Raw genomic sequence first — 27,375 nt, forward strand, 5'->3', positions numbered from 1 at the left:
TGATTTAAGAAACTGTATCAGAAATTCAGAAATGATCAGCACTGCAAGTGCATGGAATGGACTCCACAGGGTAGAGAGTTCCTGCTCTTCAGATTAAATACTCACAGAGTCCCTTAAAACATCTACAGGAGCAGGAGGGATTCCCACTGGTTCATCTGGGCAAGCAGGAGCCACACGGAGGGACAGGATAGCTCATCAAAAGCCACTTACCTATTTCTGCATAATCTGAGCATTATTTATTACCTAAGAGCCACATTTTGAGATTGTTTATTGTCACTGGCACTTCCTAACCAGAGCCACCACCCCACAGGCCAAGCAGTGCATTGCAATATATCCATTTATATTATACTTTTGATTTCATGTCTCCAAATGTTTTGTTCACCAAAAGCCTGCAGCATCCAAAACCTGTCACTGGACATTAGGCCAAGCTTGAGGTTAATAAATGGAAAGCAACAAAAGCCAAGCACTTTGCCAAAGGTCATAGTTAATTCCTTGCTTCAAAGCCTAGAAAAAACATACCTACTAAGCATCCCAAAAACACCCCAATGCCCAGGCCTGGGAGAACACTTGATCTCTGCTAATAGTTTTACAGGGTTTTCATTTTGAAAATTATCTACCTGACCCTTCCTGTGGCAAGTGTAGAGGTGGCTGATGACAATTTAGAATTCATTCTTGACAGATTAATGGATTTTTAGGACAAGTTCTTCCCAGTGATTCAAGCAAAATCCATTTTGAATCAGTGAGTTTATTATCCTACGTACATATTTAGGATTCTACCTTGTCATTAAAACACCATCAGTGCATCTCAGAAAGTCTGAGGTCTCATATTCATGTAGAAATCCAAATGCATTTAAAATTGTCCCATTAACCTCTGAACTGTTATTAGACAAACATGAGCTCAGAACTTACTTTCTAAATATTTTTTCCACAGTAAAGGGAAATAAATCGAAGTTATGTTCCATAAAAATCAGCAATACAATCAGGTAAAAGCACTTCTCCACTCCAGTACTATCAGATCCTATAAAATTATTTGATTTGACTGCGTGGGAAAAAGAAAGTGGGAAGATGGGAGACAGCCTATCTCAATTCTGAACCAGTAAAGCATTTAGGAAAGTATCTGATTAATTTAGAATGCAGGAGGGAGATTAAAACCCCACCTCAGCAGGCTGACATTAACTCCTTATCACTTCCCAGAACAGAGCTCCCTTTATTCCACCCTCGGTCGCTTGGGGATCAACACAGGGAGGGTTACGGATCTTGATGGAGCAACAAAGGGAACTGATTTTCGGAGCAGCTCTCCCAACAGGGGATAAAGGACAAAATAATGAATGCTACTCCTGTGTCAGCTGCTGAAGGACAACTGTCACCAAGTATGGCCACAAGATACCTGGAGGGAGTCACCTCCACCCGTGCCGGTAATTCAGATCGTTGTGTGGAGAGATTTCGAACCCGATTCCACCAGCACCATCTGCTCCAGAACCTTTAGAGCTCCTTCAGCCTTGTTGAACACTCATCCTCTTCCCTCAGGGCTGGCCTGCCTATGAGACAGATTCTCCCAAATCCCAACTTTTGGGCTTTAGCAACAGCCACATGATGGATCAGCTACTTCACGAGCAAATTGCGCCTCCAAGCTGAAGGTTATTGTTTTAAAAGCCATACAATCCAGTTGCTAAACTCAGGTTGTAGGTTCCACCTCTTCTTGGCTCATGGGCAGGATCAGAGAAGGAAAGCAAGGAACAGTGAGGGGAAGCTACTCAATTCAGGTTCAATATATCCAATGTATTCAGACCTGCATCGCTCAACACGTGGCCCTCTGGTTAAAGTTACAAACCTCACCTGGGTATTTTGGCATTCCAATGATTTTTGGCCAGTTTGAGACTCCATTCTGAGAAACACACATTTAATAACTCACTCCCACCCAGCACAAACACAGACAGGCTCAATAGGCTGCAGCACTGTGGACTGCCTCAGCAATGACTTGGTCCCACTCTGCTACACCTGTGTGCAATCACATCATCCATTATTGCTCTATTTGGGAACGAATTTTGCCCACACCAAACTGTTCATATGCTCTCTGCATTTCACAGACCTGTTTGTGCTAATGATGAGTTCAGGATCTCTCTTGCCAGAGAAAACACTGACACCGGGGCTTTATCCTGCTTGAAAACACAATGCAAATATAAAGAGGCAATTTGCTGCAACAGAAAGTGGCCATTCAATGTTTAAAATGTCAGTTTAAAAATAAGTTTAGAAGCACTCTTCTATTCAAACAGCATGATGTAGCCTGGCTCCTAAAGTTCATCGTAATTCTCCTCAGCTAAACTAAAATGGGATGAGATATTTAATTAAGATGTTCTACAAATATTCCATTAAAAAAACCCAGCTGTCATGGGAAAAAAGATGCTGGTCTTTCCTGCCAAATTCCACAAAAACATATCCAACATCCCTTCATTCTCCCTCCTCCTCTTTTCCATGTCCCCAGTCCCCCACCCACACACAGAGGACACTGTTACATCACTCCAAGTACAAATCTTTTTGCTGCCCTCATTTCCCAGAGATTAACGATCAGGCAGCTCAAATCAGCTTTCCCTGCTGCACTGAAGTCAAATATTAAATGGCAAAGCCCAAAGGCTTTGAAGGCATTTCAGTCAGAATGACCCGAGGTGTGCCAGGCACTGGAGATGCCTCAATTTACCTTAAAGGACACAAAAGAGAATTACAAAAGTCACAGGCTAGAGGATTTTAGTTTTTTTTTAAATCACCATAGTTTACTTGGAGTCAAGGGCTGTGTCAGTATAAAAGGGAGACCCAGAGCCACAAATAAATGGGACTTGTACAATGAGGCAGAGCAGGGTGGGGGTTATGGAGGATGAGGAGATGAGAGTCACAACCTTTGTAGGGAAGGATGGAGATTAAATAGCTCACCAGGGAGCCCATCAGTGCCTCCATGGAAGTCAGACTAATTGCCTCAAAGTAACCAATTTAGAGTAATTTTAGAGCAATCGTTGTTCTGACAGAGTTGAGGGTCAAGATAAAAGTAAATTTGGGAGTTATTTTTACTTCCATGCAGGCCTGAAGCCCTAGCAATCTTCTCCTCAGCTCTGGGCAAGCTACCAAAGAGGCCTGGGCTTGTGTTGAGACCTCCAGCCCCACCTCCAGGACAGCCATACTCTACTCAAGGGCTGGAATTCTCCTACCAGGAACTGGGACTACTGGCCTGAGCTCCCCAAAAGCAAAGTGGCTTTCCCAGCTTCCCAAGGCCTGCATGCAGGACAAAAAACCCAGGTAGGCAGAATGTCATTGCAGTGTCCTTTTTACTGCCAGCATTATCCCAGTCTCCATCCCAAGGAATACTCTGACAGGCACATCAGGACAGAGAGTGGCCAAAGGACTGTGTTCACCACCTGAGGCTCCCTGAATGCAAGGGCAAGGGAAAAGGAGGACTGTTTCTGGCACTGGGAGTAAATACTCTTAATTAGAATCTGAAATGATGGGGCCCTTTGCACACTGGAGAAAGGAGAATCCACTGAAAACCATCCCAAATGCTCAGGTGGGCACAAAAGCTCTGCAGTGACCAGATCTGTGTTGGAAGGGAAGCAGTGCAACACAAATACTCATTGTGTGTGTCAGGACAAGTCTTGACTCAAGAACAAAGGAAAGGGGGAAAGGAGAGGCTGAAGAATTTACCAGATCACTCAAAAAACAGCAGGATTTGGTCAAACATTTTGAGCCAACAACATAAATTGTACCAGTTCCAGTTCAGATTCAACCAAGACTTCAAAACAACAATTTGCACAGAGTGAACTAACACGTTTCCAGTATTAAAAAGAAACTACTAACAAAAGAAAAGAAACAATAATTAAACTCAGTCACAACCTGCCTGACTTGATATCACTTTTTCTTCAAAAATTGGAACGTGTGACATAAAAAACCCCACAAGACACAGTGTTTGCTTCCCAAGATTATTTCCAGAGCAAGACATCATTCTGAAGAACCCAAAACAAACCTGTTATTATTTGAGAGGATAAATGAGTACCAGACTCATTAACAGCCCCATAAGTAAGTACACAATAAAATAAACAGTCTCACAGATTATAAGCAAACATGATACAGGCTGTGGCTACGGTAAATCGGCCAGGAACATCACTGAGCTCACAGAGACCCTGGAAAAATACTGGTACTCAGCAAATTACAGTCTAGACAGTCTCCTCTTTTCCCAGAGGACATCTATTTCCTCCTAGACATCTGCAAACACTATAGAAGAAACCTTACAACTAACCTGCCCAAGAAACACAATCATATCTTCAAACAAACCTTTTTTAGGACGGGGTTTTGTTGGTTCTGTAGCCGCTGGCGATGTAGAAACCTGAAAAGACAGAAACCAGGAGTAGTAAATATAAGGCAAGGTTTCTTGAAACTCTGTTCCAGAAAATAATCAGAAAGGACAACTGGCAAATCCCAAAGGAGGGCATAAAAATAGCAGCATTGCTGCTGGACAAACTCTGCCCTGCCAAGCAAGGCAGAGATTTCTGTTCCACAGCTCGATTAAATAAACACCCTCACTGTGCAGCGCATCCCTGTTCCTGGGGTCACTTCTCATCACCAGCATCCTGGGAACTGGTCTTTACCTTGCAGAAAATCGAGACTGGAGCATTTAAGAAGCTAATTAGAGATCACACAGAAACTAAAACATTTTTCATAAAATATTTATGAAGTTAATTAGGGCAAAGCTGTTCTCAGGGAACCATCTGAGGCCGCAGCATGTGAGCACAGGGATGCCCCCATCATACAGAGGGCAGGGAACCTCCCCCAGCAAGCTCCCAGTCCATGGAAAATACATTAATTTTATAAGATTTTCTTCCTTTGCATCAAGCATCAAACCTTCACAGAAGAGAAATGGGTTTACACAGGAAAGTATTTTTATTTTTCACTTTGCTTTTTGGGAAGACACAACACAGCTCTTAAACACCTTTGTCACCTCCTCTCTCCTTAATAAATAATTTTTAAAATCAGAGATTCAGTCAATCTTTGTTCTTTGCAGTGTTTTGGGAACATTTTCTAGTTGCACCTTTTTTTACTGGAGATGGGGAAATCAGAAATGATGAGACACGAAAAATGACCCAAAAAAGGCTCTTCTTTTTTTTTTTTTTCTGTTTACTTTTTCGCTTCTTAACGGTTTCTAAAATTTTACTGACTTTTCTGATTCCTGTTGTGAAAAACTGAGTTGCTATTTTCATGGAGTTACCAAACTCAGCATTCCATCCTCAGCAAGAATAACCAGCACAAACATCTCATTTGTTTATATATTGCAATTTATTTTTCAATCTGCACACCCATCATTCCAAGTCCTCTCACTCAGCTCTGTTAAGACTCCTGGAGTTTCTCATATTTCCTCCTCACCTGAGTAACTTTCTAGTCATCCTTTTGACCAGATAATTTCCAAGTACACCAAACAACCCAGGCCTGGTACTGACCCCTGCGGGGCTTCACAAAAAACTAAGGAATTATGGAATGGGTTGGGTTGGAAGAGACCTTAAAGATAATTTCGTTCCAGTCCCTGCCATGGGCAGGGACAGCTCCAAGCCCCAATGTCCAGCCTGGTCCTGGGCACTTCAGGGATGCAGGGGCAGCCCCAGCTGCTCTGAGCACCCTGTGCCAGGGCCTGCCCACCCTCACAGCCAGGAATTTCTCCCCAATATCCCATCCATCCCTGCCCTCTGGCAGTGGGAGCCATTCCCTGGGTCCTGTCACTCCATCCCTTGTCCCCAGTCCCTCTCCAGCTCTCCTGGAACCCCTTCAGGCCGGGCTTCTGAGGTCTCCCTGAGCCTCCTTTTCTCCAGGCTGTCCACCCCCAACTTCCTCAGCCGCTCCTTGTGCTGCAGCCCCTTCCCCATCCCCATTACTCCTCCCCTGTTCCAGCACCCAATAATCGATTACTACTGTTAATTATTTCAGCAGAGGCTGAATTTCCCTCACGTTTTCCATACCAAGTGTGCAGATTAAAAACTCGCTCTTCAAAAAGAACTTCCCCGCCGTCGCCACCTTCCCTCACTTCCCTTCACCTCCCCTCATCTCCCGTCCCTCCCGTCCCTCTCGGCCCCCTCAGCCCGGGAGGCTCTCGCCCCTCACCGTGGTGTCCGGCGGCTCCGCCATGGCCGCGGCGGCCCGGGGTTGCCATGGCGACCGCCCGCCACTTCCGGCGCGGCCATAGCGCGCGGGGGACGGCGGGAAGGTGGTGGCGGGACTCCGGCCTTCTCCCCCACCCCAGCCCCTGCCCCCGTTTAACCTGCAAAACACCCGAATAACCACATAAATAATAAAATGTCCGGCTTTTGGAAGGTTTTATTGGGAAGTCCTTGGTGTTGAGGGAAATAAGGGCGCCAGTGAGGAAGGACGGCCCGGGAAGGGCTGAGCGGCCGCAGCGGCGCTCCCTCCTCGCCCCACAGTAGCAGCACGGAGGGAGGTTGGGATGGCGGATTTTGTTTATTTTCCTTCGTATTTCCACAGTGTCTGTGGGGATGGTGTCCCGCCGCCAGCCAGGTAATTCACCTGCGAGCGCCTGAAAGCCGGAGGAAAGGAACTGCAGCAGATTCTCCCACAGAACAGGGCTTTTGTCACTGTCTTTAGGTTTGCCAAGAGCCACGGGGATTGAGGACGCGACAGACCGGCTTTCCTTTGGAATGCCCACATCCTTGGCGCATTCCTTTCGGGGAACACGGAGTGAAAACCCAACGCCTCTGTGCTTGAACCTGCCCAGCCCACCACGCTCCAGCTTCCGAGTGTTTTCGGGGCACGGCCGGCTAATTCCCACCAGGAATGGCAGGGCAGGGCCGCTCCCGGCAGCCCTGCGCCATCGCACCCCTCCGGCAGCACCGGGCAAAGCACACGGACAGCGGCCGCGCTGCCTCACGGCTCACTTCCAGGGCAAATAACGGGAAAAGCGGGCACACAGGGACAAAACCACAGCCGTGCAACTCGGTAGGAGCGGCGAGGAAGCCGACGTGCCCCCGCTGCCAGCTGGAAACAGCAGCCCCTGTTACAGCCCTGCCTTTTTTATTTGATCCCTTCACAACTCCCATCCCCTGGAAGCTGGCAGAGTGGCAGGAGGCTCGGAGGACACTTTGCCTGGCGAAAAATACCACAGAAGGAATTCCTATACAGGAGTAAATTTAATAAAACCACCACCAATTGTTTACTTTAACATAGCTCTTATTACAGAAATCATAAAAATGGACTCAGTAGCTAAACTCATTAGTTCTTTCCCCTTTTAATTGAAAAATACTCCGCTGATTTCAGCTTCTACTGCACTAGATGGAGTGTTAAATAGTTGCCAGGACAGGACACCCAGTGATTGAGCCCAAAACAAACACAAAGACAATTCCATCAGCTTTCCTTTTCAATGTTACGACTCGTCATAATGAAGTGAAAATTAAAACAGCAAGAAAGGGTCCATTTGACAGATGAAAAGGGGAGGGAGAGGAGATCCACAGCCGAAATCTCGCAGGAAGTCTTTGGAGAAGTGGTGCAAAATGCCCCTCCTTGTCCTGCCTTGGGATCCAAAACAAATCTCTAAACACACACACACATACAGGCACACACACACACACGCCTCCTCTGGGATCACAGCACGTGTCCTGCGTGCACGAGTGGGAACAGAGAGCTGGATTTGGGCAGGTAAAGATCTGGGGCCAAAAATCAACCAAGAAAAAGGCAAGGCATCCTGAACCAGAGCTCCAGGAGCTGCGAGGGGCCGCGTCCGTCGCCAGCAATGGATACACACACAGACCTGGGGGAGGCCCTGGACAGAAAGGAGCTGCAGGAAGAGGAAAAACCCAACTGCTCTGGAAAAAGTGTTCCAAAAAAAGGAAAAAAAAAATAAAATATATAGATATAGATATATTCACTACACCAGCACACACTTCCCCCACCCCAGCCCAGGGAAAAAAAAAACCAAAACCAAACAAAAGAATCAAACTGAAAGAAAATGCACAGCAAATAGACATAATCTTGAAGATTTTTAAAGAATAAATATTTTTTTGTAATTAAACATTATGCAAACACGTGCCACGCTTGCTCTTTGTCCATGCATATGCGCTATATACAACTTTGAAAAATACTGTGTTGTCCTCTTTTTGTTTTAAAAGTCATATACAAAGGTTGGGTTTTTTTTTTTTCCTTGCTGTGTACCCCCCTCCTTCCCTCCCCAGAAATCCTCTTTACAATGAGCCAATCCACATTCATCCGTGTACTTGTGTGGCAGAGAGGAGGAGGGGGGCGGGAGAGCCACCCCCCTTACCAAAGTCCATCAAAATGGCTGGTTTGGACATGAAAAGCAGTGTCAAGAAACTGGTTTAAGTTTCATCTGTACTACACACAGGAAAAGAAAGAGAAAAGAAAAGGAGTCGGCTTGGAGGATGAAGCTACGTTACAAGTTAAAGTTGGAGGGTTTTTTAGTGCGTCTGTCACACTCTTGGCCGCCTAGAATACTGTTGTACAATGGTTTATCTACCTTTTTTTTTTTATTACAATATAATTTACTTAATTTTTCTGTTAACAAAACAGAATCCCGGTACTACAGACCAGCGGTGTAAGAGGCGGAGCAGCGCCCTGGGTGGGTTTTATTGGAATTGCATGAGCACTCTAGGATGGGAAAGGGTTCAGAGTTCATTGCTGCGGGGCCAGGCTCAGTCCTCGATGTACTCCCACAGGTCCTTCTCGTAGCCTTCATGCACGTGCTGCAACAAAACCCTCCGCCGGCTCTCGCAGTATCTGCAGGGGACAGGCACAGCACGGAAAAGGCACGTCAGGAATCATGGAGCATCCCTGGCACCAAGTTATCCTAACCTACAGCACACGCCTCACTTCTGAAACAGATCATCCCCCGAGAAGGGAGTGTATTTACAGCCCGTTAGCAGCGCTAATTAAGACTTTGGCTGCTCCAGTCACTCAGCACCAGGTCCCTGGTTGAAAAACCAGTGTGCAAATTCAGAGTTTTTCAGGTAAAAGTATCCCCAGAGCCTCTACAGCTGAGAAACCTTCAGGAATAACAAAGAGGAGAAGCAGCAGCTGTGGTTTGAAAAAGCCTGAGCACAGGTTGGTGGTGACACATGGAATGGGATGAACTCTCCTCAAACATGGGCTGGTACCTGCCCTAAGCCCCATAAGGACAACGAAAAACACGTCTTCAAGGCCAGGTGGGATGGGGCCACCTGGTCTGGTGCAAAGTGCCCCTGCCCACGGCAGGAGGTGGAACAAGATTTACTTTAAGATCCCTTCCCAACCCAACCCAGTCCATGATGAAAACCTCAGGAGTACTGACACAGTTCTATTTCCCAGTGGAGATGGAAGCAGTCCAAAGGGTTACTGGTCTGGCTGGAGAGCAGGTTTCATCACACGTCCCAACATGTGCCTCTCAGAGGGACACTACACCCAGTATTCCCACCTGCACTGACTGAAAACTGCCACACGTGAAACTGATCCCAGAGTCCAGTCCAGTCCTCCCAGGATCACCGATCCCGAGGAAAAGGGATATCACAGAACACAGCAAAGGATGCCATGGTCATTTTGTGTGTGTTAGAAGACAAAAAGCACAGAAACACTGAATTAATTCAGGTTCCAAGAGCAAATTCTAAATGAGCATCTGAGAGGCTCTGGCTGCTGGGAACCCGGTTTGCCTGGCAGTGGTAAAGACATCCCTCAGAAAAAATCTCCCAGTGGGAAGCTATCCCACAACATCCACTGACACCTGGCAGGAATTCCTCACCTACTGCTCAGGACCTTATCAGAGTGATTCATTTCTGCATCGGAGCAGCGGTGGCTCCCCTCAGTGCTGTCAGCTGGTCCAAGAGAAACCCCTGTACACAAAGTCCCATGGACTTTCAGGACCATGTGATGGCAAACACGAGGTCTCTGCTTTCCAAACTTCAGTTATTTTTCTGCTGGTTGGGTGTGGGGGGCTTAATGCCATTTTCTAGATATGTCTTTGCAAGCAAAGAGATCCAAACCAGCCTGGAGGGCAGTTCCTGCAGCTTCCCAGAACTCTTTAAAGCCACCTTGATGACATCCTGCTCCCAGTCTTACATCAAAGGGCACCGTGCAGGACCTGATTAAGACATGACTGAACTGGTTAATTAGGGACCTGCACGGGCTTGACAGGTGCATTCTTTCTTCCCAGAAATGCAGGTTTGGGATACTGTTTCCAAGCAATTCAGGCTATATAAGGTTTTAATTTCATCCTTACAAAAGCATCTAGGTTCAGAGGACTGACATAAACAAGCAGCTTCATCTGAAATACCAAATTAATGGTGGCCTTAAAGGGTAAATTACAAAATGTCTTAAAAAAAAAAAAAAGTCAGGAAAGTCCTGTCCAGCCCCAGCTGTGCTGCTGAAGTTGGGCAGGATGAGCCACCAAATCTTAACAGCTCCTGCCACGCCCCGTAGTCCATTGAGTCCTACAGCTCACCCTACCTCGGATATTTTCTTCCCCCTAAGCCAGGCATAACAAATTCAGTGATTTTGGCAAAATGCCTCAGAAATGCAAGCCCTAATCCTGTGACTCATCTGCATTTTCAGCTTTGTACTTTTCCACTGTGCAGAAATTAGTCCCCTGGGACTGAACAAAGCACTGGCATCTGTGTCACCTGGACCCCAGTCCCCTGCTCCCCTTCCCAGCTGGGCAGGCTCCTCTTCCTTAGGGACAGCTTTCCTACACCCACGTTTTGCACAAATGGACCCAGGACACAATTAAAAGAGCCAATTGCTTGCTGGCAGCTCATCCTAGGCCAAAGCTGGCAGCTTGGAACAACAGAGTCACTCCTTGTTCTTTGGCCCTCACTCTGCAGATCCCATCCTGGTGCTGGCCATTCCCACAGGCTCCTTCTGTGCAGGAACAGCAGTGTACAGAGAGCCACTGCTTCTGGACACAGTACTTTTTCCACTCCAGGGCTGGATCTTCCAGCTCCTGCTCTGCAGAGCAGATGGAAGGCAGAGCTGGGAGCCTCCCCCCACAGGCTGTTACCTCCCTGAGAGCTGCTCCCAGCAGGGACACAAAAACACACTGCCAGCATCTGCGTGAGGGCCTCTCTGGGAGGATTTGGGGCTGGCATGGGACAGCGCTGCTGCTCTCGGATATCCAGGGACTGGCTGATCACAATGGGTGGCACAAAGCCAAGAGCAAACAGCTTCCCAAGGATGTGGCTCTGGAGAAACTGTCTTGGCAAGTGCTCAAATCACTACCTGACACAGGGCATGGCAACACTTGGCAGCTTTGAGAGGAAGGAGTAATCCAACACAAACCTGTACTTATCCTGTACTTTCTGCTTTATGTCTTGCAGCGAATCTTGGGATATATCTCGCTCCAGGTACCCAGAAAGCACCTCTGTAGCATTCTCTAAGTCTGCTTGGTTATTCTGTAAAGACAAAAGAAAAGAAGTGTTTGAGGTGGGGTAAAGAAAAGGGGGAAATTTTTATTTCAGTGCAGTTGGAATCAGTACCAAAATAAAAAAGGATTAGATATCATGGAATCCCAGACTGATTCTGGGTGGAAAGGGACATTGAAACTCATCCAGTTCCACCCACTGCCATGGGCCACCTTCCACTAGACCAGGTTGCTCCAAGCCCCATCCAACACAGCCTTGAACACTCCCAGGGATGGGGCGGCCACAGCTTTGTGATTCTGTGACTCCTCCAGAAAACAATCCTACATAACGCCCAGACAGCCTCTTAACTTTTGCACAACAGAATATTAAACCAGACTAACTTGGGTAGAAGCAGGGACCAGAGGCCTCCAAGCATTAAATCTTATTTCCTCAGTTTTGCAATCTGAATTCCTGATAACCCCATTTTCTCCTACCTCAAAGATAATGGACTGATTATTCTTTTTGAGGTAGAAGGCAAAGACGTAAGTGTACATGAGTGTGGCACGACACTGGCAGAGGACGTCGACTGCTTTCTTCAGGAACTGCACCTCGATCCATGACATGTTGTGCTGCTGCATCTCCTCCATCTTCTGCTTCACCTGAGCATAGAGCTTGTGCTCGAAGCGCAGGCTCTGCATGTGGTTCATGTAGCGGTTGCAGTAGAACAGGTACCTCTGCAGGGCTGCTCGGGATCGCTGTGTTAATTCCCATTAGGGAGAAAGAAAACAAATAGTTAAAACAAAGTAATGGTTGCAAGAGAACTAAACCCTTCACAAGGCTCTTCCTGATGAGAGAACGAGCTTCCTTTCCACAGGAGGCTCCTCTCCCATCGCGTTGGGCAGATGGCTCGGCGCAGCCCCACTAACCCTGGGAAGCGCCTCGGGCACCTCCCAGCACAGCTCTGACATCCTCACTCCCAACCTTGGAAGCAATTACAATCACACTGCTCAAGCCTCATCACTTTTGTATTTCAGCCTTCTCGACTTGAGGTACAGCACTCAAATGCTTCCAGTGTCATGACAAAAGTGAGAAGATGATGTTTTGTTTGGTTTCTTTTTTTGCTAATAAGGAATTCTAATTACTGTGCTTGTGCTAAGAGGGCAATCTCAGGTTGATTACAGAGCAGGGGAAAGGCACGGTGTACTAAACAGTGCAAGAGAACCAAGATGACTCAATACACAGTCATTAATCTTATTTTCTTCACACTGACAGACCAGCTGTAAAAAATAACACCACGGGCATGGTTCAACTTGTGTGCTGTGGATGTACAAAGGTAGCACATACCAGGCAAAGCCATCCCTATCTTAAAAGTCAAAAGACTTAACTGTCCTTTGGATTTGTGCCCGAATCCGTGAATTCCTTCAGAGCAGATGTGTAGGTTTACAGAAAGCACACCACAGGGCTGGTGATCTCCCTCATCACCAAAGGTTATGGACTCACCTCCTGTGCATCCCTTGCTGCCTTTGCATCATCCTCATTGTAGCGATTACAGTTGTACCTGTAACAGGGACACCGATTCCACAGATTTCAGTCCAAATCCGTGCCGTTTGCACCACGACCTCCTCGCCTTCCAGCAAGGCACGCTCCCGAACTCACCAGGCAGATCCGTGGGGCTCCCAGGGGCCCAGACACACCCAGCAGAACTCCGCCTTGCAGTTCTGGTTCCGACAGACCATGTGGTTGCAGCCCCCGTCCTTCTCGATGGTGACGTGGCATTTCGGGCATTCCTGTCCACAGGACAGAGAGCACCGTTAGCAGGGCAAGCACGGAACCCCAACAGCCTGAGGAACTTGGAAGGGTTCCCACGGCAGTCAGACAGAGCACGTCAAGGGAAATACATGATTTAATTCTTCCCTTTGGACATCGAGATCCTCTTCAGTCAGGCCTTAAAATACTTCCAAACCCGGAGCAGTTAGATAGAAAAAACTTAAGGAATAACATATTTTATCTATGCTGCTCTCATAGAGCGACACTGGGCGAGTCACTTCATGACCTTCCCCAAAATCCCAGCAGAGGGGTGGTCTCTAAGAGCCTGGGAAGCATGTGGCTTTCCTCACCACCAAGTGTCTGGACCACTCTGGGACTGAGACCAAGCCGGAATCACGCTGTTACCAATCCGAGCTGTAACATGCCATCCAGAAAAGAGCTGAAAACATGCAGCAAGACTCTAGTGTGCTTCAAAGAAGCTGCTGTCAGCTAAAAAGACACTTCTCTTCCTGAGGTGTTTCCATGTTTCCCATCAGGTCCCTTTTTTCCCTTCATGTGACACCTCACCGAAGACTTTTCCATAAAAGCTCACATGGGGTTTCCCTTTCAGGAGCAAGGCTTTTGACAAGTATGAGTATCTCAAAGGGCAGCTCTGCACAGGGAAATATCTGGGAAATATAACATCAATATCGTGGTCTCCATGAGCTTAGAAATTAACAAATCAACAAAGCAGAAAGTACAGAGAAAAAAACCTGCGTAAATAAAACCAAAACCGTTTTAGGCTGAATCAGCTCCTCATCCAGTGCATCCCACAACCACACCAGCCTTCATGAAGTTTCTGCATGAGCCAGTTTTTATATATAATACAATAATAAACATCCAAACCAGAGACACACACACCTGTAAAATCAGCTGCAGCTTTTGGGTCAGAAGCATGTGAAATCCCCTCCCCAGTCTGGAGTATCTCTTTGCTACCAAAGCAAGCAGTTCCTGCCCTGGTATTCAGATAAATTCTCGGTAAAGGAAGAAACCAACATGCACAATCACTCCATAACTGCTACTTGTATATAGGACACAATCCAGCAGGCTCTCGTAAACCCACTCTCAGTGTCCCAACTATTACTGCATTTTATATGAGTCTGCCCGTTTGTATTGTCATGGACAGGAGAATCCTGCACATCAAACCACTGGGATCAAGCAGCAACAAAGCACAAAAGAGGAATTTTCCAGACCTGCCTTCTTCCCAGTCACCTGTGTTTGTCCTTCAGACTCAGTAACTGTACTACAAACAGAGTAAGTGAAGCACAGTAGCTCCTGTGCTGGTCCCCTCAAGGGCACAACACCAACATATTCCCTAGGACTGCCCACAGGACAGATACTCAGCCAGGGAAGCTTGTTACCAGTTAGTCAGTGCACTTCTGTGAACTTCAGAGTCAAAAATGCTCCCTCCTTCAAGCAAAGCACTCAGTGCAGCATCTATTTCCCTTTTCCAGGCAGCACTCCTCCCTCTTCCAATCCTGCACCAACAAGTCAAGACCCAAATATAGGTTTATGCCAGCAATGTCCTGCCCAACTGTGCAGATTCCTGCTCAGTCTGGTCATCAGCCTAAGCACAGACAGTGGCCCTGTCCCTGTCACAGCACGATGACCCCGGGGCACACAGCCAGAGTGGTTTTTCAGAGGAGGTTGTGGAGGTGTGCAGTTCTTCCAGACACGTCTCCTCCCGTCAGGTGCCGACATGACTCATGGGAGGTGTAGCTGATCCACACAGCTGCGGTGATCCCTCCTGCTGAACAAAATCCCACAGGCTGCAAGAGAGGGAGGGCAGTTCCCAGGTGATCTGCAAAGCTGGAGAGGTGCCACAGGCACAGCCACAGCACAGGGATGCGGGGCCATCTCAGCCCCAGCGAGGCACCATCAGGAGCATGGAAATTCTGCCCTTCTGTCTTTGAGGTAAGACCAAGCCTTCCAGCACATCCACAGTGCTCAGGGCTTTCAGCTCTGGAATGCAAACTAGGACAAAAAAAAACCTTCCAGTGCCTAAAGGGGCTCCAGGAGAGCCTGGAGAGGGACTTTGGACAAGAGGGAATGGCTTCCCACTTCCAGATGGCAGAGTTCTTCTAGATGAGAAGAAGGAAGAAATTCTTCCCTGTAAGGGTGGGGAGGCCCTGGCACAGGGTGCCCAGAGCAGCTGTGGCTGCCCCTGGATCCCTGGAAGTGTCCAGGACCAGGTTGGACGGGGCTTGGAGCAACCTGGGATAGTGGAAGGGGTCCCTGCCCATGGTGGGGCTGGAACTTGATGTAAGGTCCTTCCAACCCAAACCATTCCATGATTCTTTGATCTCATTGCAGCCTTTTTCTCACAGGGAATGCCATTCTTTCCAAGCCTTTATGCTCCTGTCTGGCAAAGCACAAGGAGGAGGTGACACAGTGTCTGTGCAGATCCCTAAAGTTAAAAGTGTTAAGTTGAACATTATTGAAAATTCAAGCCATGAAAAGCACATACTAAAGAAATGCTGGACACCAGCAGAAAAAGTAGTAACTACTCAAGTCACCAACGCAACAAGTGGGAGAGATTTATAGATTAATGAGGATAGGGAAGGAAGATCTCCCTGAGAATTACAGCTACGCAACAACAGGCAGCAAATCAAGTTACTAAACCTGCAGATTACTGTGCACATAATCAGCCACAGCACAACAGAGAAGTGACCTCATTAACATTGTTCCACTCCAAACAATTCCGTACTGGGCTTGGGAACAAAAGCCTGGGCAAACCTGGCAAAGGAGAACAATCCTGGTTTTGCTGTAAAAGCCCATGCATATATAAAGCACCATAAACCTCAGCTGCTCTTTTATGAACAGCAAGTTAAATAGAAACATGTTTCTTATTTCAGGGCAAGTGAAAGAGATCAGTCCTTTCCAGAACTCCCAGAGGAACTGGTGGACATCAGCCTCCCACAGCCACATTCACACACCTTCACCCCTAGCCCATCCCACAAAAAGAATTCTCAAAAACCAAAGGGATTTCTTAATGAATTTCAACAAAACACAAAAAATTATGGCTAGCACAAAACAATACACTGTTCTAACAGAGACACAGATCAAGACTTTTTTAAATGTCAGTTTAAAACAGTTTTTTTTAAACAGCAGCTCATCTGAGAAAGGGAGATGGAGGGCACCTTTAGCAGAACAGACATCACAGCTCTGGCACGGTGGGAAATCAAGGAGCACAGTTTGGTTGTGGTGCCCAGTAGGATTCCAGAATTTCTATGCGCTAGAGCAAATGCAGAAGCTCCAAGAAGTACAGAGGGAGCACTTGTCCAGCCATTAAGTGACCAGAAAAGGGAGATGTGGACTCATGCCATTTTATCTTGTGCAGGGAAGAAAAACAGTCATTACTTTTTTTGGAGAAGAAAATGTGCCTGGTTTATCCATCAGCCCTTAAAGCTCTGTCTGGCCTGGAAGGGAAGGATGGGGATGTGCCAGGAGCCAAAGAAGCAAGGCTGGGGTGTTTTTTACTATCAGATGAACAACTTTCATTAACGCCAACTGAAGTTCCACAATAAAATGCAGAGCCTTGTGTGAAGGCCAGCACCTTTACCAGCTTTGTCCTCTTCCCTTTGGTATCCAAGAGGCAAAGATGAACATCACTGACAGGTTCCAAACAGGTTTCCCCTCCTCCTCTTAGACCCCTTTCAGATAGTCTTGATTCACCTTAGGAGCTCAAAATAAATGCACAAATCCAAGTTTTCTCTATTTTTCGCTCCTTTGAATGTCCACTTAACAAAAGTAATGGATCTCTGCGGTTTCTTTATTTCCAAAGAACCAAAACCTTCCTAGTTTAACTCAAGAAAGGACCTACTGAAAAACCCAAGTTTGTCAAGCAAACTGAAAAATGAAGAAATGTGCAAATCCTTGGACTATTCAACCCCATTCCTCAAAAAGACTGAGAATCACAGGCTTGATAAACAACTTGTATTGCCTTATCTCAACCTTAAATTAATCTAGTTAAGCTCAACTCATGTGAAAGTAGCTTATTTTAAGAAAAAAGGCATTTACTCTAGCTCACTCTGCTGCAAGGACTGTATCTTTTGTAGAAGTAGAAGGAATTTAGGTCTCCTAAGTGCAAGTTAATGAATGCAAAAGAACAAAAAAATCATATCAGAAACCACAGAACTCACTACTCCAATCTCCTCGTTTTTCATTCAGACCACTCCACGTAATTCATCAAAAAAATGCATCGCATCATTCCAGTTCGGGAACAGAACCCAATTCAGCTGGGTTTCACTTTTCTATTCTCTCACACAATTGCCTAATTTTCCTTTCCAATTCCATCTCCCAGGACAAGCCGGAACAAATGTATCTCACATTCTCCCGTTGCAAAGGATTATCCAGATTTCAAGCCCACATTCCAGAGGATTGGTATTTTGCTTTTACACCTTCATCTTGGTATGACAGGAAGTCTCCTTCCCTGAGAGGAGCCCACATGGGACAGGACTCACGCCTGGATGGCTCCAGAACGCGCTTTCCAAAAGCCAGAAACAGCAACGGAGCCTGTAGTCACAACTGAATTCCTTGGAGAGCTGTTCCCACTGATAACGGGGATTTTTGCATCTGATGGTACATGATTCCTTTCTAGGTTCTTCAAAATGAAATTCAACACAGAATTTAGGCTGGGGAGCCAACAGTGCAGGCACAAAGCTGTGCCTCACCAAACACGGCTGCCCTGCCTTCCTGTAGGAACAGTACAAAGAGAAAGGAGGGATGGACACATGTTCCAACTGCACAGTTCCCATCCCAGTCTATCGCTACAGCCCACACCCAGCCAGCCCTTGGGTCAGGGATCAGCAGGGAACTGAGGCAGGAGGGAGGTGGCTGCAGCCCCACGATCCCAGGCTGACCTGGCTCTCCAGAGGCTGCAAAGATCCCAGGGCACACATCCCAGCAGCCAAAGCTGGAGATTCCCACCTTCCCCAAGGCAGAGACCAGCACGAGGGTGGGTTACTTTTCCTGCCAACTTTCCCTTCAACTGAATCCAGCATCAGCTCAGATAGAAGAATGCCATATTGTCCCTCAGCTAATTCAATGGATATGGATGCCATGAGACTCCAGGACTGTTGGCTTGCTCAAATGTCTGGAGTAATTACCCTGATGGCAATTTTTCTCCCTGTTGCAGCCTGGGCTCCCTAAGTATTCCCATGTAGGAATGTCTGAAACAGTATTAGAGGAAGGAGGTCAGACAGGGATGTCCAAGGACAGCTCTGCTGCTCACACCAGACTGGAGGTACCAGCGAAGAAGCAGGGCTGGTGCCAGGTGCCACCCTCCAGATGGGTGTTCCCCGCCCCCAAAAATCTTCTTATTCCCAAGGCAAGGGCAGGCACAAGATGGGGAACCCCAAGATCAGCCTCCTGAGGGCTTTAACAGGCAAAACAGGGCTGTGGCTGTTCCAGTGTCCCAAATATGTGAGGCCCAAGGCTAGCAGTGCTTACACTCTGCCTTTTCCAAGCTATTGGCTGCTCTCCCTCAGGTTTAATAAGATCAGTCCCTGAAGACCCAGCAAACTCCAAACAAACCTGGTTCAGTCCCCGAGCCACTTTGGAACACACTGAGACACAGCCAAATTCCCTCTGGTGACACCGTGAGCTCCAAGCAGGGCCCACAGGCCCCATTCCAGCCCAGTCTGAGCTGCACAGCAGGGGTTTCTCTGCCACCATAACACAACATTCCAGCTCGATGAAAACCAGGCAGCCAGCCCCGGAAAGCAGCGAGGCTGCTGCAAACAATGCCATTAACCAGTTACACAACAGAGCTAAGAAAACAAAGCAGTCATTTCCTAACTCCCTCCCCACCTTCCTCCTTCAGCTGGGAGCCTCAGGCCTGCTCCTCACCCCCCATGGGATCTTCTGCTTTTGGGTCCTTAACACCATGACAATCTTGGTTTTAATTTGTCTCAAAATGATCAAATGCTAAAGTTTCAGGCAAAGTTGGGCTAAGTAGAAGGAAGACCTTTACATAATGAAATCCCAGACAGCTGTTCTGCCAGTCTCCACCTGGAATGCTGCCCAGCGGAAATGAAGGCTCCTCCGGAGGCCAATCCCAGGGATTTGAAGGCAGATGTAAATGATCCCAGCCAAACTGAGCCACGGCTGGTGGTAACACGTTCCACACACAGAATGGGCCGTGCATTTGCTTAGGGAAGCCACCGGTGCCAGACAGGAGCCCAAAGACTTATATCTTGAGCTTCCTTTGGATCTCCAATTAACTGTTTCTTCCAAGCACTTTCCTTCACTGAACTTGAAGAAACTCACCTGATTCCAGGCATTAACACCTGTTCACTCTTCAGACAAGAGCACTTCAGTGTACTGTGGATTTTATGGCTTGCTCTTAACACAGAATAGAAAATACAATCCTAGTGCAAGGAATTACACTGATATCCTTTTCACCTGACAAATCTGTATAAAATCTCTATATAAAATATGAGAAAACCTTTCACTCACCTTTGTGTTGGCTGCAATCCAATTGGAGGTTTCACTGTCATCATCACACTTCTTAATCCATTTCTTTAACCACTGTCAGAAAAACGATGGAAGAAGAGCATTAAATCCAATTGGAGGAACTGCAAATGTTCCCAAGACACCTGCTCACATTAAGGAAAGGTACACACAGCCACGTGGAACAGGGGAGTATTGATGCTGGAAAACTGTGCAAACAGCCACTAATTTAGTGGCAGACAGTTCCTGCAGCCCCATCCTGATCCACCCTGGCACAAACATTCCTGCAACAAGTTAACCGATACAAACTTCATGTTTGACTCTTAAATAATGACATTTTGGCTTTGAGGTGACTAATTGTGACATTCCAGTACCTGAAAGGAGCCTACAAGAGAGATGGAGAGAGTGTTTACAAGGGCCTGGAGGGACAGGACGCAAGGAATGACTTCCCACTACAAGAGGACAAGGATAGATGGGACTTTGGGAAGGAATTGATCCCTGTGAGGGTGGGAGGCCTGGGTACAGGTTGCCCAGAAAAGCTGTAAGGATTTCCAGCTCAAAGATGGGGCTTGGAGCAACCTGGGCTAGTGGAAGGTATCCTGGCCCATGGCAGGCTGTGGGACTAGGTATCTTTAGAGTCCCTTCCAACCCAAACCAGCAAAACCAAATTAGCTCCTCCAGTACAAGGGATAATGCCTGACAAAGCACCAAACACCTACAGGAACAACTCATACAGAAATGCTCCTTATCCAAAAAGCACCTTCACTCCTCTGTAGGGGGTCACAGGGCTAACAACCTCCTCTTCCAGACAATTCCCACCTGGATGAGGCAGTGTTCCTTCACAAGGTGAGGCAGCCAGTAAAGGCACCCAATAGGATTTCACTGCTGGTTCTCACCCTGTGATTTAAACAGGTGAGCCACTCTGCTCCCTGGTGGGAACAACAACTGGGCTCAATGATCCCTGGGGGGCCCTCACAGCTCAGGAACATCTATGATTCTATGGGCAGCCACAAAAACTTGAGCTTCATTGCTAAGTCTTGTACATAAATTTATGTACAACTTTTCCAAAACACAGATTTTGACAAGACCCTTGAGGTGCTCACCTTGCATTTAACAGGATCATGCCAGTTTTCACCACAGTTAAAGCTGTAAGGGAAAGAAAAGGAAAATAAGAAAACAGGGAAAATTATTATACTTGTAATTAAACAGCGTAAGTTTTCTTCTGGGTTGTTCAAAGCCAGTCCTAAGGAAACTCAACACATCCCCCCCTTCAATCCTGAAATCCCTCAAGGACCACTTCAAAACAGCTGACAGAACAAGGGGGAATGGCTTTCCACTGCCAGAGGACAGAGTTGGATGGAATTATTAGGGAGAAATCCTTTACTGTGAAAGCTGTGAGACACTGAAACTGGTTTCTAGAAAAGTCACCCCATCCCTGGAAGAGTCCAAGGCCAGGCTGGACAGGGCTTGGAGCAGCCTGGGATAGTGGATGGTGTCCCTGCTCATGGCAGGGGCTGGAACTCTATCACCTTTAAGGTCCCTCCCGAACCAAAGCAGCCTGGGACTCCATGAACACACACTAACACACTTGCAGGGCAGTGAGCACAAAGCAGCATCAGCAACTTTTCCTCGCTGGCTCTTACCAGAACTGACGGCCACATTTGCAGCGCACGGGTTTAGCATCCGGGTATTGGACTTTAACGACGTGGTGGCAGTCGGGGGCAGGACACCACTTTAACAGTCGATTACACTGTGAAACAAAGCACAGACCCCACATCACAGAGGAAGGATGTGCTCCTCAAGGACAGCTCCTGCCCTGCATCCCTTTGTTATGGATGCAAATGGCTTAGAAGCAAAAGCCAAACCCCTGCAGCCATCACTTCTGGCAGGGACTGAAAGCTTGATCCCGTAACAACTTCCACCCTGGGCTCCACAGGATGGCTGAACCCACACAACTGGGAAACTGGGACACTGCAAACATCCTGCAAAGCACCCTTCTCCAAGTTTATTTTGAGGCTATAAAATTGTTAGCATTTTGCTAAAGCACTTTTACTTCAACTGGCAATATGTTTAAGGCATGTTCTTGTTTACAGCATTTCCTGGTTTTCAATGTAAAGTATCTCAGGTAACATTCAAGAGTCATAAATATTATATAACTATTATGTAACTATTATAACTACGTAATTCTGCTTCTCAGAGCCCAGATATTAAGCAACAGCTCTTCCATTCTCTTTAGGTCTTTTGTCCTACAGTTTTTTTTGTATTTTCCTACAGCCATCCCTGTAAGGCAAAGGACCATAAAACAACCCCTGCATTCACACCTGATTAGAGATTATGCAAAAAACCTGCTCTGCAGTTCTAAACAAGTCTCCAGCCTCTGGCTGGGCACATGTGTGAGACAAAAACAACCTACAAGCCATTAAAAAATTCAAATAAAAACTCACCTCTACAAAACTATTGGTTATTAAATGCTGGTACTTTAATTTAACCTTGGAATCTGTGATCAGACGCCTGTGGGATGGGAAGAAACAGAAAAATTGTAGCAGAAATCTTGTTTTTTCTATACACTGCCAGTAAGTTAAAACAAACAGGTTTGATTTATCCTTCTACACTTGCAGGTGCTTGTTGTACTTACCTGTTCTCTATTTATTTGTTAGATCATTTAGTATTATGAAAACTGCATTCATTCTATTCAATAAATATATATATAAACATATATTATATAAACAATATATAAACATATATATAAATATATTAGCTTCAGGAACAGAAAGCTCATGCAGTTCAAAAAAACTGAACCTCTTGGTGTGAGGATTTTTAAATAAAAACACTTTCCTGAAGAGCCCAAGAAACAAAGCAAGTAATTTAATCCGTTAATTTACATAAAACATGCACATTTTGTGACAAATCCCTTTAAAAAGATCCAGAACAACCCTTGTGTGGCTAATAACTTTGGGAAGCCTCATGTTAGCTGGGTTTCAGTGGAATGCTACAGCTTCAGCTTAAAAATTAATGGGGTTTTAATCTATTTGCCATAAAAACAAAGTTGATTTGAATTCAGCATCACTAGGAGAGTACACAACATGGACTTTAAATTAATTCCAGTCTGCTTGGAGCTGGGAGGGCAGAGGAAAACTGACTGATGGGAACCCTTGACAAGCACAGTGACCACTTTTCTCCTGGGCACACCAGTCCCAGCTGGCATTTGCAGACTGCCCAGCCTAAATGCTGTTATCCAAAATAACTTAATTATGGATTGCTGAGCACTTCTAAAAATGTCTTTTAGCTATGAAGTGTCTTCCCAATATATCCAAATATAAAGCTGAGCTAACACACCCTTTGTGGCATTCCTGGTTTAAATCCTACTATGGAATACAGCTTGATACAGGCCATACAGGTAAATATTGCAATTAATGGATTTTCCTTTCCAGCTGCAGCCAAAACTAAGTGTACTCCTGCATGTTATCCTTACAATGCTCCCTAAGGAGCGGCATGTGCCCATGGGATGTGCACAAATCCCAGCCCTGGGCAGCTGGGGAGCTCCTCACCCAAGCACATGCTGGTTATTACATAAATCACAGCACGTGGCAGCTCAATTCCCAGGGCTAAAATAAAACAAATCGGCTGACAAAGCATCTCTCCTGCAATTCTGGACTCAAACTTACTGAAGAATGAGAAAACAATTTGAATTTAGTATGAATTATAAATCTCAATTTTTTTATCCCATACCTAGGCTTCAAGACATATTAAATATCACCTTGAAAATGTATAGTATTATAACAATATATCAGAGTACTGGAATTTAAATTATTAGTCATGCCATGACTAACCAGAGCCCATAATTCACTGGTTTTTTGCTTATCAAATGCTTTGATTGCCCCAATCAACATCACCAGGTCAAAATCTTCAAGAACTTTGCTTTGAGTATTATCGTCTTTTGGCAAATCATAAATGAAACTAGACAAATTAAGAGGTGAAACCCATGCCCAGAGCCCATAAATAATATTAACTTTGTGTTTGTATCACTTGGAAACTGAGAAGTGGAGGCTTTGTAAATAGCAAAGGACCTAAAAAGTAATAATTAAGGACACAGAAGTGGGTGCAGGTTCCAGCTGAGATAATTTACATTTTTGCAAAATATACTGACATATCCTACGACTGCCATAGCTGTCCATCTTGGCTTTTAAAGGAAAAAGTTTTTCAAAAAATGCACCTTCCTCCCCACAGAAATCCAGGTAAGATCAGGGAAAGGCCAATTTTTACCTCTAGGAACAGTTTCTGGTTTTACTCAGATAAATGGGACTTGTTTGCTTTAGCACCCAGCAGCCACTGCCCTGTACCAGGTCTCATCCCTGCCCTCTCCAGCCAAGTGCAATCCCACAGCACTTGGCCTCCCTTTTCTTCCATCCTTTCCTTGCTGCTGCTGCTGCCCCTGCAGCCTCCAGTGCTTTCAGCTACTCAATTTCACATGCACTGTTTGAACAGCTCATTCCAATTGTTGCAATCAAGAAAACACTCCAAATAAGTCCTGCTGAGAGTGTTTGATTCCACAAATTGAAGTTCAACCTCTGGTAAACAAAAATCTCAAATCAAGTTACTCAAGATATGCCAACTTCAGCTCAGTTTCCACCCACTGGGCTCTACAAACCACCTCTCAACAGGCCAGGAAAGCATTTCAGCTACTTCCACTTCCATCCAGCCTACACTCCATGAGTAACCAAGAGCCAAAATTGGGAAAAATCGCTACTCTGAAAGAAACTGATAATAAAAAACACCAAATTAATATCAATGAGTGAGTCAGGCTTCAGGAAGGAAAGAATAAAGTAACAGAATAAGTCTCTATTGAGATGCTTTTTAGCAAGAAGAATTAAAATGAACAAAGTTCAGCGTTATGAAGGATATTGCTCATGCAACAACCTCCCCCAGTATAAATGAGAAGGAAGCTCATGGAGTTCACTGCTCCACCATGAACTAACAGTCATTCTACAGCTGGACTACTTAATAACTCCAAGGACGCAGGCTGACACACCAGTTTAATCAAATCTCATGTTTGAGAGTCAACTGCCTCCTATCACTGGGCAAAAAACACACCCTGCATCAGCCCTTAGGACTCCTGTCCTCTGACTCACTCATTAACCACAGCTATAGTGGTTGACCTGGGCAGAAGTCCTAAATTCCTAAGTAAACCAAAGGAAATAAAATGCACAAAGCAGTAAAACAGGGTTTGGAAACCCTGGTGTCACACTGACCAAATTGGTCAGGGAGTCTTTCCTCCCAGTGCCGTCACGTGCGGCTTTCACACCTGAACAGGAAGTTAAGAGACATTCTGCTATCAAAACAGAGTTCAAGACAGGATTCTCTGCTGCCTCCAAGCCTCTGTGCAGTTTGTTGTAAGCATGTGAACAGATTTGAACAGCACATGAGTAACACAATGGAAAGAGAGAGCAAAGCTAAGAGCATTACTTACATAACTGTATTGTCGTCCACTAAGATATCACAACCATGGGCAGGGCATGAAATGGTCTGAAAAACACAAAAATATCATAGGAGGAACAGTGGTTATCCTGGTTTTGCATCACAAGGAATTCCAAGGCAACAGACTTCACTACAATCCAGAGCCAAAGGAGTGCCCTGCCTCTCCCACCACATCCCAGGTGTGCCACTGGTCCCTCCTTCCCCAGCCCAGATACCTGCACCAACTCCGCAGAATTCTCCCCAGATTCACCTTAGTCTGCAGTCCCCAAACCTCTGGGGTTTGGGTTTTCTCTGCTGTTCTTTTGGGGTTTTTTTTAAACTCTAGCAGAAAGACTATCTCCTGTCTCTCCAATACACAGAATTTCCAGAAATAAGCCATGAGATGAGTTGAGATTTTACCTGTCCCATGCCTTCCTCCATTATTTTGGTAGTTAAATATTCACTCCAGCACTGCATACAGAACTTGTGTCCACACTCTAGGCCAGTGAAGTACTGCAATGACAAAGAACACAAGACATGGCCTCATTTTATCACATGGATTCACTCCATAATTTCATCCTCCTTGTTCACCCATCCCATCCCTCATTCCCCACACCAAACTCGAGACACTGCTATTCATTTTGCATCATCACCCCTACGGAACATTGCAACAGCAGCCTTAGTCACTCTTCCAAAGCCAGACTTTAATCCCCAACCCCAGCAGCAGGGAAAGGTGTGGCCTGGCCTGTGTTTCCATCCTGCCCAGTTAAATCTATCCTTGTTTTAGGAGTGAATATGGAGCACAGCATGGCTCTCTCCCATTTTACTTTGGAAATCAGTCAAATAAAGGCAACACCAAACAAAGGTCACAGTGATAAGAGTCTTCACTCCTCCTATTTTTTCCCCTTGGCACATGTGGGTGCTGCCTGAAAATCCCAGACCTCCTCAGGGAAGTTCCCCCTGAAACCCAGATACTCATCAGATGAGGACACTCAAGATCCTAATTAGCAGGTGTAAATTGCTAAATAAAATTCAATAACGATCTGCTGTCACAGACAGCAACAAGGACAACTCCATCCTTATCTGCATCATCTGCACAGAGCTGTCAAGATATCATCTGGGACTGAGTGGTTACACAAGGGGTGGAGAAGCAAACCCTGCTGAGGGAAGACTGGAATTAAAGTACTTTTCTCTGGTCAGCTTAAAGTTATTTTATACTCTGAGTCAGCACCAAGGAAAACTATTTAAAACACTTCATTTGTACCACTATAGAAGTAATATTTGCTGGCTCAGCTTTTCAAACCAACTTCTCAGCTAGTGAGATAAAACCAGAACTCTACCCACAACCATCAAACTATAAAACTCCACAGAGGAAAAAACTTGGCATCCTCAGTGGGACAGCCCTAGACAACAGCAGGACAGTGGTAACTGTGGAAAGGAGAATCCACTTGAGGCACATGTTCCTCCCAGACATGACAGATATACTCTGTCCATCCCACAGAGGTGCAGCAGCTGTGCTGTGCCATCTCTGGATGCTCTGGCATTGCCCAGGGAAGGAACCTGTCAGCACCCCTTTCCCAGGGTGGGCAGGCTGTGATTACAGCGCTCTGACACTCCTGCCACCAGCACAGGCCTGTGAGCATCAACACAGGTTAAACTGACTTGAGATCCAGGTAAAAATAGAGACATCCATCCCCAAAAAATCCCCAACAAACAGTCAGAGAGGAGGCTGACACCTATGTGGTGCTGCAAGAGTGAAAAATGACACCTTCCAATTTCTGAGCCCTTACTGAGCCAGCTAACAAGGTATCTGATGTTCCACAGATACTGCTGTGGCCAAGTGACATCTCCTGGAGATGCAGAGTTAGAGTAAAAACTCTTTAACATCTGTAACTTTTCGGATGCCACAGAGCATGAAACCATCCCAAAGGCAGCATTGGCTTTTCCCTGAATTCTGTCTCCTCCACGTGTGATGGGAAGTGAGCACAGAGAAGGGAATCATCCCTTACTGAATCCAAATACTCCTGCAGCTGGCACACACGAGGAACCAGCACAGAACACACCATCATGTAAGACCTGTTTTGGTTATTTCAAGCAGGGAAATGCTTTGCTAAATGCCCACAGAAAGGCAGCCACCACCATGCTTCCTCCCAGGCTGCAAGGAATGCAGAGAATCTCTCAGCTCTTTTCTTTACTTTGAGGGAGTTCCCAATTATTTTTGGCTCAGCTGACAGCAGATGTCAAGGGAACAAGTAAAAAGGCCAACATAAAACGACCACGGGGATGGGAGGGAGCAGTAACTCCT

At 46.1% G+C, this 27,375-nt stretch overlaps 2 protein-coding genes across 9 annotated transcripts in view; both read right to left on the minus strand.

Annotated features, from left to right (window-relative positions):
* The window catches only part of BBS4 (Bardet-Biedl syndrome 4), a 34,530-nt gene extending 28,316 nt beyond the window's left edge, over positions 1-6,214 (minus strand). For 2 of the 7 annotated variants that reach the window (XM_086848466.1, XM_086848462.1), the window contains exons 1-3: positions 6,130-6,181; positions 4,315-4,366; positions 2,090-2,156 (exon numbers count right to left, since the gene is read on the minus strand). Coding sequence is in view for 1 of the 7 variants with exons in the window: in XM_023934292.2 (XP_023790060.1) it covers positions 4,315-4,366; positions 6,130-6,153 (76 nt within the window). In the remaining 6 variants the exon portion in view is untranslated. Of the gene's footprint in view, positions 1-2,089; positions 2,157-4,279; positions 4,367-6,129 lie in introns of all 7 variants that reach the window. The other 5 variants (XM_023934290.2, XM_086848463.1, XM_023934292.2 and 2 more) reach the window with 5 other exon arrangements.
* A 1,793-nt stretch (positions 6,215-8,007) lies between these two features.
* Positions 8,008-27,375, minus strand: part of ARIH1 (ariadne RBR E3 ubiquitin protein ligase 1) — a 49,319-nt gene continuing 29,951 nt past the window's right edge. Inside the window, exons 4-14 of one of the 2 annotated variants that reach the window (XM_086848469.1) lie at positions 25,491-25,583; positions 25,084-25,139; positions 22,061-22,127; positions 21,260-21,366; positions 20,720-20,762; positions 19,623-19,694; positions 13,014-13,144; positions 12,858-12,915; positions 11,852-12,112; positions 11,296-11,408; positions 8,008-8,769 (exon numbers count right to left, since the gene is read on the minus strand). In XM_086848469.1, the coding sequence (XP_086704595.1) occupies positions 8,685-8,769; positions 11,296-11,408; positions 11,852-12,112; positions 12,858-12,915; positions 13,014-13,144; positions 19,623-19,694; positions 20,720-20,762; positions 21,260-21,366; positions 22,061-22,127; positions 25,084-25,139; positions 25,491-25,583 (1,086 nt within the window). In that variant the 3' untranslated portion in view covers positions 8,008-8,684. The remainder of the gene's footprint in view (positions 8,770-11,295; positions 11,409-11,851; positions 12,113-12,857; positions 12,916-13,013; positions 13,145-19,622; positions 19,695-20,719; positions 20,763-21,259; positions 21,367-22,060; positions 22,128-25,083; positions 25,140-25,490; positions 25,584-27,375) is intronic. The other variant, XM_086848470.1, reaches the window with a different exon arrangement.

This window comes from Cyanistes caeruleus, chromosome 13 (genome assembly GCF_971803275.1).
Source record: "Cyanistes caeruleus chromosome 13, bCyaCae1.hap1.1, whole genome shotgun sequence".
NCBI classification, from domain to species: domain Eukaryota; kingdom Metazoa; phylum Chordata; class Aves; order Passeriformes; family Paridae; genus Cyanistes; species Cyanistes caeruleus.